The following is an 11,883-nucleotide window of genomic DNA, read 5'->3' as shown; positions in this document are numbered from 1 at the left end:
TGTGGCAATTGGCAGGGACATAATGTAATGTATTTGTATTTATATTGAAATAAAGTTTAGTAATGTTATACCAGAAAACAAATATATACCACGCATTTTTACTGTACATCAATAATTCAATGGAAAGAAGGAACAGATGCAAGCAAAGAAAAACAGAAGAGTTGTATTTCTTTTATTTGCTTTTTTAGTTTTTTGTTTCAGCCTGTTCTTCTTTGTAGCAGCTCTGCAAAGTTTTTAAAATAGATGCAGAATGGATAGAAGGTTATCTAAAGAGTAACTTATCTGGGAAGATACAGTTAAAATCACCATTTCCCAGAACCCCTCCCCTTGGAATGTCAACGCATGTATCCTGATTGGTTGGTGACTGCAGGAATCAGTTTTCACTCAAGCTGGGAGAGAGAAGTTCTCTTCTACTTTTGAAGGAGACCCTCAGTGTGGATAGTTGGATTTTCTCAGGGAAGTCTCACCAGTTTCACTTACTTTTTAAGCCATGGTGTTAGCATCAAGAATCCGTGGACCTTAATAGTAACACATAACCTTGATAGCTGGATAATTGCCTGTTGTGATATTTCTGGCATACTATGTCCCAGTATTCTCATAACTATCTGCTGGTTCCTATCCCTGAATATCCTCTCTTGGACTGTGACCCTAACAGGAACGTCAAGATTGTGGTACTGGGGGGAAGTGGTGTTGGAAAAACAGGTAAAGGAGTACATTTATTATATTCTGAGCTTATGTGGACTTTTATTCAGATCAGATTACTTTAAATATATCTGCAAATTTAGGTAATATACGTGATTTGTTGTAATCAAACTCTGTAGTAAAGAGTTAATGAAGAACCTGGATAATGATCAGATCTCTTAGAGTTCTGGTGTAGTAACAAACATGAAAGGACACATTATTATTGTTAATCTTATTATTATTATTCACTCTGTGAGAGTTTACTTTCACCTGTCAAAAATCTATATTTTGGTTAGTCACAGTTAAGACTACTGGTTATTTGAATAGGACAGTAGGTTATAATCGACCCAATATTAACACACAAAGGGGAATTCAGTAAATGTGCTGCTCCACTTTTCTGGCATTAATCCCTCTTGTTAAGGTATTGCGCCAAATTCATGAAGCATCTGCGATGCTTATAGTTCTGCCAGTGATTCACGCACCAAATTCAGGTAGTTCTAAAATGTGCCACTTTTATATTGTACTACATTAAATGCATCACTTCTACATTGTGGCTCATTGAATACACTTAATTCAAAATAAAATACTGACATCCTACAAAAGTGGAGCTAATTCAGACCAGCTCTCTTTTGGTGTACAGAGAGAAACTGGCACAGACAGACTTTGTGGAAGTGTCTCACATGCCTTCTAAAAGTAGATGCAGTTTGCACCAAATTCAAGTACAAGTTCTAGACAGGAACATGAATTTGTTGCATGATGCACCACTTTTGGAACACGAGATACTCTTTCCCCAAATCTGTCTGCACCAGTCTTTATGAATTCCAGGGAAAGAATATAGCATTCATCACAGTTTGCACTGCACTCAATTTTCTCTGCAGTTAAAAGTTTAAAGTTAGAGTTGAGTGTACAAAACTGTCATAGAAATGGATGATACATATTAAACCAAAACAGTGCAAGCTGCTATGTTCTTTATCCTTGAAGTAAAGCAAAGTGAATGGTATAAAAGCTCGTATTTGTAAACCATAGAAGGTAATCATGACTGTTTCCTTCAGGACTACAGTATTTTGGATGACTTTCATATTCTGACGGTTTTATTGTTACATGGATAAATGTGCATCTCCTTTAACCACTTGCCCTCCAGAGGATTTACCCCCCTTCCTGACCAGGCCATTTGTTGCGATATGGCGCTGTGTTACTTTAACTGACAATTGTGCTGTCATGCAATGTTGCACCCAAATTAAATTTATGTCTTTTTTTCCCCCACAAATGGAGCTTTCTTTCGGTGGTATTTGATTGCGTCTGCATTTTTTTTATTATTTTGTGCTATAAACAAAAAAAGACCAACAATTTTGAAAAAAAAACCCAATATTTTTGACTTTTTGCTATAGAACATATCCAGTAAAAAAATTAAAAAAATCAAATTTTGTCATAAATTTAGGCCAAAATGTATTCTGCTACATGTCTTTGCTAAAATAAATCCCAATACGTGTAAATTATATGGTTCATGTAAAATTTATAGCGTTTACAAAGGGCAGTATATATACTGGAATTTTTTTTTTTATACTAGTAATGGCGTCGATCAGCGACTTATAGCAGGACTGCGGTGGGCATTCTGACACTGGGGAGAACTGACTAAGTGTCACTGACATCCCAAGTGACACTAATACAGTACAGTGATCAGTGCTAATAAAAAGCACGGACTCTGTAGTAATGACACTGGGCAGGAAGGGTTTAATATCTGGGGCGATCAAAGGGTTAACTGTGTGCTTTGTGTGTTTTACTGTGTACTGTGTTTTACTGTGTAAGCATGCTGCTTTGTATTGCTCTGCTATGCAGAGCAATACAAAGCAGCATGCTGGAGCTGACAGGGGAGAGATCTGTATTCTTTATATACAGACCTCTCCCCTGTCAGTGTTCCTCGGCGATCGCTGGGTGCCCACAGGAAATCTCCGGCCGGGACTCGGTGATCGACATCTGTAGCCTCCAAGGGCGCATGCCTCCTAATAGTATTTCTGCTATAGAGCAGTCAGGATGCGGTTAATGGGTGATCTAAAATGTTATTATTATACAGGTTGACATCATACACCTTGTTATATTGTTTTTGTTATACCTGATTAAATTACAGATGAAGTAAAGACATTTGAATTTTAAAGATTAAAATAAAAACTGCATTTCTGTGCACTGTACACTAATGGTCTGTGTTTTCTGTATATATATATATATATATATATATATATATATATATTTATTTTTTTTTTTATGGGCCAATATATGTACACATAATTGACATAAAGCCATTTTAAATAAATATAAAAGCATTGTTATGGGTGTAGTGTATGCAAGTCAATGCATATGGTTTTGATTTCAGACATGTGTGATGTGTCTTTATTATTCTGGAAAGCATGATATAAATAAACACAATCACTTAGAACATGGGAATATAAATATATGCAGTACACAGTATAAGATCATGCTAAATTAAAACATACTGTTTGGTTTCAGTCAATACACGACAGAACTCTAAACTGCAGTAGTTATATTAAAGTGGTATTAAACCCAAAAGCAAACATTTACCGTATTATACTGCAGCTTACTATTTTTTAGATGTGATGAATGCATTCATTTTCTTTTTCAGGCTTTCTCTGTACTATTTTCACCTGGTGATATATCCAGTAATTCTGTTGTTTTTCAAAAAGAGCAAGCTCTCCAGCAGAATGTATCAGTTACAGAGATGAAACAAACCATCTAACACTAGCAGGGGTGTTTACAACGATTAGCTTTTATTTATCCCAACCTTTATCCCAAAAGTAAAACACTGTTTGCTGTAACTCATAAAGTATTAGCTGGAGTTTGGCAATTGTTTAATTTATGTAAATCTGCTACATTTAACACTACCCCCCCCCCCCCCCCCAATTGACAATGCTGCTGTCCAAAGGTACCCCCTGCACTCATTCATCTAATATAGGAGGTGTGTCACTGGCCAAATCACCAGGTGAAAACAGAAGGGAAAAATCCTAAGGGCTGGTTCACACTGGATGCGACTTGGCACGTGATTTGCATGCCCTGCAACTTGCAAATCGCATGCCAAGTCCAACCCTATTGTCCGCTATCAGAGCGGTCATATCAGTGCGGTTTCCGACTTGGTCGGAGCCGCACCGATTTCAAAAGTAATACATGTAATACTTTTGTTGTGATTTGCATAGACATCTGTGGCAGATGTCTTGCAAATCGCAAGGAAATCAGCATCTCACCCAATTTTGAAATTGGATTTGATGTTAACGGAGCCTAAGAAAAGAATACTAATGCAGCCACCACATCTAATGATTGGTAAGCAGCAATATATAATTTTTTTTTTTTAATGCTTTGTAACTATTTTATTAATAAATAGCTTTGATGTCCAATAAATATGTTAATGTCATATGTAAATATTGCATGAGTTGAATAATCACAGTTTGATTATGTTTTTACATCAATATATAGTTTATATACAGTACAGTATCCATATGTGTTTGTACTTTTATGCTTTTTTTTATTTTGTCTTTGGACTGAGGTTGCATGATATAACAGAGCGTTTGTGCATGTTAATACACTCTGAAGATGCCTTTTCCTTGCAAATGATGATCAAAGTGTATGCCTGCCAACAACTGATAAACATTATATAGCTGGAGTTCTCAGTGAGGACATGACCTGCAAACTTTCATAATTCATCCAAGCCATGTGATTTTCTCATGCACAGACAGATGTGTCATTTGAATGGATATTACATCTCACACACTGGATATTCTACCCATGTCATTTTCAGCACTTCAGCTCTAATTCTGATGCAGCCTTAGGCTCCATGCACACTGGGCGTAAAAAAAAAGCGTTGGTTCCCTTGGCAGAAAAAAATGTTCATATGGAGTGTTTAGCATTTATTCTGCCGGAAAACTCCAATCAAAAACGCAAACCTGAGAGATTTTTTTTCTGCCTCTAAATGTTGGGTCTAAAATATGCCTCTAAATGTCCCAATGTGCATGGAGACATAGGATAACACTGAGCTGCTTCTACAGGCAAAACACAAAACTCCTGTAGAAGCAGTGTTTTTTAAGCCCAGGGTGCATGGAGCCTTACAAGTCATATGACTTATTCCTTACATAGGATTTTTATTTCAGAATTTCTCAACCAGTTTATTTACATCCTAAATGGCTCCTCAAATGTAAAAATATTATTAGATGTATCACCCATTGCAGTTCTGGGACAAGGTCATCCATCGCCCAGGACAAAGATGCCAAACTCCCCCAGTTCATGATGTGCAAGCAGGGGCGGACTGACCATTCGAGCACTCGGGCACTGCCCGAGGACCCGGGGTCAGTAGGGGGCCCCATGAAATGCCCCTGGTACCTTTTTTATAGGCTTTTTTGGGTGTGCTTTGAGTGTGGACAAGGACACAGGGGCCCCATGAGTTGTCAGTCTGCCCCTGTGTGCAAGCTTAGGGGGTCCTATGGCCAGCAGTCACTGACTTGTCAAAATCACTGCCACTGCCACTACTCCTGTCCCTTTTAACAGAAAGAAGACATCCCCCTCCATACAGCAAACCATTGCACTCAGGGCAGGCACCCCTTCCACCCACCCCTTGTCCCGGCCCTGATCCATTGTATTGGACATTGTTTGGTATATCAGCACAGAGGTCTCAGAAATATGACAGATTGATAGTTGTGGGTTTGTGAATAGAAGTTCATTGGTGATCCAAAATCATGGCACACTAATACTTGGAATCTGGAAGAACATCTCTGCCTTGAGGTTATAGTCCTAAAATGTAATGCTGAATGTATTGTATTATTTACACGATGTTGGAGAATTTCTTGCATAGTATATTTCCAAAGCATCCAATCCTAATTGAGTCAAACATTTATGATATTCCACAAGTATAAGACATAGTGTAATATACCATACATAAATTGTGGATAGACCACTTTCACATTGTAGTACATTCTGTAATTCATTGGAAGTTTTTCTCTATAGTTTTTTTGGACTTGGTTCTGCCAATGTGCCGATTCACATATATGCGGATTGGATGCAGTTTGAACAGCATCCAATCTGCATGACATGTGAAATAACATTGCTTCCTATGGTGTCTGTTCAAATATGTCCAGTGCACTGTGTGACGTAACATGGTGGACAACCCCTGCCCTTCTCACCAACTCGTGACAAAGGACCAGCCAATCTCACACCGCGCTGTCACTTTGGTAACATTCTCAGCTGCACCCTGCACAAAGATTTTCCAGTTCACCGGACCACTATCTATGTGTCAGCAGCCTGAGAGTGATTGTCACTGGGTTAATTCATTACACAATTAACCCTTCAAACTCCAAACTGGCAACAGATAGCTTTGGCCCTATCAACTCTTCACAATGTTAGCAAGAACAAATGTGAACAATCAACATCTGTAAGGCTACGTTCACACTAGCTCTGTCAGCAGGCGTCAGACAGGCATTTGGGAAGCGTTTTTAACACTTCTCAAACGCCTCTGAAAATTCTACACATGGCAGCACATAGTGCTGTTCACACGGAAGCGTTAGCGTCGCGGCAAAACTGACGCCTCTGGTCAAGTCAGGAGGAGTCGAAGCCTCCCATTCAAGTCTATGGTGCCGCTCCGCAAACGCCTAGCCGGCGTTTTCGGTGCGGTTGCGACGCAGTTGCGAGGCGTTTGCGAAGCGTTAATACCACTTAAACTTCATTATAGGCTTTTGTGGTGTAGTTTTACCACTTGGCAAACGCCTATCAACTGCCTAAAAACCGAGCATAGGGCGTTTTGGGAGCGTTTGTGGAGCATTAAAAACACTTCACAAACGCCTGTCTAACGCTTGTCAAACGCTATAGGGGCTTTTGGCAAGAGTTAGAAATAAAGTCAAGTGTGAACGAGCCCTAACACACACTGTCCCCACAGATAAGTACATTCAGAGGATTATTACATACAGTAGCACTCTTCAGAGACACAGATTCTTTAGTTTGCATTAAAACCTTTAGAGACAGTTTCAACACTTTTCAAATTAGGGTTTATTACTACAAAAGTCAAAATAGAGCAATTAAAATATTTACAGAAAGGGATGTTACAAAGACATAAAGGGAACAATAATGCAACAGAGAACTAAAAGAAGGGAGTTAAGAAAGCAGAATACTAGCAGAGTCCAATTGTCCGAGCAAAAACGTTGCCTTGGCTCTCAAGTCCGTTAAGATGTTCCTTGGTTGATGCACTTTGGGGGTGCTTTTCTGCGAAGGGGACAGGACGACTGCACTGTTTTAAGGAGAGGATGAATGGGGCCAATTATTGTGAGATTTGAGCAACAACCTCCTTCCCTCAGTCAGAGCATTGAAGATGGGTCATGGCTGGGTCTTCCAACATGACAACGACCCGAAGCACACAGCCAGGTTAACCAAGGAAGAAGCATATGAAGGTTCTGGAGTGGCCTAGCCAGTCTCCAGACCTAAATCCAATAGAACATCTTTGGAGGGAGCTGAAACTACGTGTTGCCCAGCAACAGCCCCGAAACCTGACAGATCTAGAGGAGATCTGTGTGGAGGAGTGGGCCAAAATCCCTGTTGCAGTGTGTGCAAACCTGGTCAAGAACTACAGGAAACGTTTGACCTCTGTAATTGCAAACAAAGGCTTCTGTACCAAATAATAACACTGATTTTCTCAGGTGTTCAAATACTTATGTTCAGCAGTGCAAGACAAATAAATTCTTTAAAAATCATACAATGTGATTTCCTGTTTTATTTTTTTTAATTCTGTCTCTCGGAGTGGGAATGCACCTACAATGTGAATTTCAGACCCCTACATGATTTCTAAGTGGGAGAACTTGCAAAATCGCAGGATGTTCAAATATTTCTGTTCCTCACTGTATTAATAAACACCAGTATGTGCAGGTGGTATTCTAGCAACTGGCAGATTATTATTCAGAATTATATTTTGAACCCAGTGATACCAAACAAAGCTTACCTTTGTCACCAAGGAGCTAAGAGACTGCTTTATCCCCTTTCCTATGTGCTAACATAGTCATGTATGACCTTGATTTGATATCAAATATATGCCTAATATTAATGTGCCTTGTCCCTGTTGAATTCTATGAATTGTATGTGGAATTGTTACATGTGGAATAGATGTTTTATGGTACGCTCTGCATTCCTACAGCTCTAATGGTCTTACAGGTCATGTGTGATGGCTTGACTGAGTTATTATTGTTTTACGATATGGCAGAGGAAAGTGTTTTCCATGGTTCGTGGAAAACACATCCTGCCAAGACTAATTAGCTGTTTACAGCCCTGGACACTGACATCTATTTGTGTTTTAATTAAGATATGAGGCTCTTTTGAAGTTCGTTACAAGTTACAGCTACAAATTCCAGTTTTCAGGAGGAGGAAGCAGGGGAGGAAGATTATTGCTCATGAAAAACAAAAATGGCTGAGACCTTAACAAGATGGCTATCATGTACAGCTTTCATGTCTCTATTGCACCCAATTGTTACACACTGGCTGTGCAGATTCGGTGCGGACTGAAAAAGAGTCATGTCCGATTTATGAGCAGTGCGGTCCGGTTCAGGTGCAGATTACAGGCTATTGACTTCTATGGGAACCGTTTCTAAACTGCACGTCATCAGTTGTGAACAAGATAAAATCCTGATCTGAAACTGACCTGAACCTGATCTAAAAGACTGTTATTCACCTTTTTATATTGTTCAGCGATGTTTGATTCCTATTGCCCGGCGTGCAGGACGTGTAGTTCCAGGGAGCCAGTCAGGTAGTTTTTTTTCTACCTCTAGCCCCGCTGTGGGCAAGCAGAAGGGCTCACCTGTCAGGTGGAAGCATGCAGCGCTGCCGCTCAATTGCTTCCACACAGTGCCAGGCTCTCCCCCCCCCCCCCAGTGAGGTCTTCTGGTCTCCGCTTGCCCACCTGCGGGCCCAGGACCGGCTCACAGCCGACATCTAGAGGAGAGAGAGGAGAGCGGACACATCTGCTCCCCTTCTTGTCCTAATCCGGAAATGACGTTATGATGTCACTTCCATGTCACCATTGAGAGATTCCTGGCCATGGAAGTCAGGAAAGAATGTAATGCCGTGCAATGTGCACCACATTACATTCAGTGCAGCACAGGGGAGACATGCAGGGTCTTTTAGACCCTGGATGCCTCAAAAAAGAGAACCTGTCACCAAAAATCATCACATAGGGGACATATGTGATAAAAAAAAGTAAAAAAAATTAAAAGTTTTTTTTTCTTAACTGTAAAACATGAAAGTTACACCCAAGTACATACCATCTCCCCCCCCCCCCAAAAAAAATTGAGGCCCCCTACCCTTACATATACACACGTACAAACGTAAAACACACACTGGGGCGCCTATGCATGGAAACGTTGATTGTGATACACATGTCACATATCTCGGCGCACGCCAGAATGAGAGCAATAATTCTAGCACCAGATCTCCTCCGTAATGCTAAACTGATTAAATATAAAAAGCTTTAAAAGTGTCGACCTACAGAAAATATAGGGTACTGAAGTTCGTCACCATTTCATGAGAGCGCACAAATTTAAGGTTTGACAAGTTGGATATCTATTTACTCTGTGCAACCTTATCTTTTACTGAAATGTTGTGTTAATATCATGCATACATAAAAAATTGGAACTACCACTATTTTATTCTCTAGGGTCTCTACTTTCAGAAAATATATCATGTTTGGGGGTTTCATGTAATCTTCAGGCCTAACATGATTTTTTAATCTTGTGCAAAAACAGATCTGGCAGCAAAAGGGATAAAGGATAGGCCCTGACCCACCCTTTCCTGAGGAGCAGCCAGTAGGTGCTCATTACACTGCAAGGTCCCTCCCCTCCCTGCTAGTCCCCGGGTGTGATGCTGGAGACAGGCAGGGAGGGGAGGAGGAGATAAACAGTGCAATGTTAAAAATATTACAAGTTTAAGTCACAATAAAGCCCCTTTTGTTTTTAAAAGCCCCAGACATTCCTAAAATCACCTCCGATTTAAATATAGTTTTGCTTAAAATTTATAATTTTTTTTTATATGGAAAAGTAGATTGTCATTAGGGACAAGTAGATTGGGACACCGATTTAGTCCCTGGACAAGTTATTTTTTCAAAAATTTCCACACCCCTGCTAGTTATTTCCAGTTAAAGTATATCCTTGTTTCTAGAGATCAAAATTTGACTGTTCTTTTGGAATTAATAATTAACAATCATCAATTAAGGAATTATCAGCTGCATAGTTTTGTGTGAACTACAACCTTGCTCTGCTAAAACCTATTAAGTCAATGCATTACATTTTGCACTATGTTTGTCAGTGTTATTGAGCAATTGAGCAATCCTAGGTTGACTTTGTGAAAAAATGCAGTGAGGCAGTAATTTAAAACTCATTAAATATGTAATCCTGGAGTTTTCTTAAGTCACACTAACACAGCTTTTCCTTTTCTTTTGTCCTAGCTTTGGTTGTAAGATTTCTGACAAAAAGGTTTATTGGAGACTACGAAGCAAACACTGGTAAGTTTGAAAAGAGGGTGGAGAGGGAGATTAATTACCCAACATGTGCTTACAAAATGAGAAATCTGCAAATTCCTCCCTGTGTTAACAACTGAAATGCACAAGCTTAATTAAAGTGGAACTTTAGTCAGGAAATTAAGTCTTGCTACATCAATTCAGACTGGCCCCTTTTGCATTTATAGCTATGTAAAACATTAAAAAATAAGTGCCTATACTGTTTAAAATTCAGTAATGCGCGGTCTCACCCTGCTCTGCACATGCTCAGTTGCTTTCTTTTTTTCAGAAGTGTGCCAAAAATCTAGAGGCTGATCTGCCTAAAGATTTACTGCTGCTCAGGGGATCTAGGCTTCAGCAAAATGGCAGCCTCCAGCAAGAAAAAAAACAGGAACAATGCTGGTGGCAATTTACAGCACACACTCATTTTAGCAGCATAATTATTTTTTATCAATTTGTTATGGGTGAAATTCTGCTTTAATGTACAATCAATATTAATATATAATTAATCAGTATTAATATCAATGTAAGAAAGACGCACCTAGCCTGTCCTTTACTTGGCCCTATGTTTGCTTGTTTCAGGACGGCAAGCACTGTACACTGGTTCTTTGTATCATAGTCTATTTACTTATTGGTTGTTCAATCATATGCCCTTATTTGTCCTTTTAGTCTTATGTAATGTGTTCTTGTTCCTTGAAAAACACAATTCCAAATAGTGATAATAAATGATGGTTGCACTTTAGTGTTCTTACACTTTACTGCTCCCCTTTCCAACTGGTTTGGTTATAGATTCTTCAAGTTTCAGCACACTGCGCAAACACCTCATTTTCCACTTACCTGAGTGAAAGCATGTCCACAGCCTGACAGGTATGAAGGTCTATGTAGTATAAAGTTCTACCTGACTGGAAGTAAATTTTGCATAGCTAGTATATCTAGGAAGATTGTGCAATCACTTGTAATGTGTGTCTACTTTAATGCATAACCCACTTTACAATCTCTTCTTTCAAACAATTTTTTAAAAGTTTGTAGCAAATTCCATTTTGTACTCTTCAACTTAACCTAAGCATATTGTGCAGTCACGCTGTAACTGTAAGGTGTGAGTTGCTGAACACACTTTCCAAAGCCGAGTGTATCGATATCCTAAATTGTTAAAGACTAAATTCACCTTTTGAAAAAAAGGAAAACAAATGTGCATTTATTTTTTTTTAAGGAGTCTGCAGAGCATTGCACCTGCATTCAGTGGATTGTGGGTACAATGTCAGACTCCTGCAGACTCTCAGTATATCTATCTGCCCGTACCTCCTGTATGGGCAGGCAGTTGTTTGAGAGCAGGAAGATCAATGAACTACAAGAGAGTTCACCATTATCCATGCAGTTCATTGAGGACTACAATGGACGGGGATCAAAAAAGGTGAATTTTTCCTTTAAGTCGAAAAGTGAAGGCTTGTGAGCTGCTATGTGAATACTGAAACCTACTTAAGTGCTAATTGTGAATTGCCTGCACCTAGCACATACTCATACTAGTGTATATCCAATTGCTATTAATTATGTTGCATACCACTATAAATAAACAATTAAATGGAATATGAAAAGATGTATGAAGATAAATAAAAGTGAATAAAAAAATAAAAATAAAATTAAAAAAAATATATATTAAACCAGTGTCAATTTCCAATAAAAGT

At 39.1% G+C, this 11,883-nt stretch overlaps 1 protein-coding gene across 1 annotated transcript in view; it reads left to right on the top strand.

Moving 5' to 3' along the window:
- Window positions 1–408: 408 nt before the first annotated feature.
- Window positions 409–11,883, top strand: part of LOC149456274 (ras-like protein family member 11A-like) — an 81,224-nt gene continuing 69,749 nt past the window's right edge. Inside the window, exons 1-2 of the mRNA XM_089685199.1 lie at window positions 409–702; window positions 10,151–10,207. Coding sequence (XP_089541325.1) covers window positions 582–702; window positions 10,151–10,207 — 178 coding nt within the window. The 5' untranslated portion in view covers window positions 409–581. The remainder of the gene's footprint in view (window positions 703–10,150; window positions 10,208–11,883) is intronic.

The sequence above is a fragment of the Staurois parvus genome, unplaced genomic scaffold (genome assembly GCF_062004578.1).
Source record: "Staurois parvus isolate SC_StPar_1 unplaced genomic scaffold, SC_StPar_1.0 ptg000365l, whole genome shotgun sequence".
NCBI classification, from domain to species: domain Eukaryota; kingdom Metazoa; phylum Chordata; class Amphibia; order Anura; family Ranidae; genus Staurois; species Staurois parvus.
Note: the sequence above shows the minus strand (reverse complement) of the source record. Positions and strands in the feature narration are given on the sequence as shown.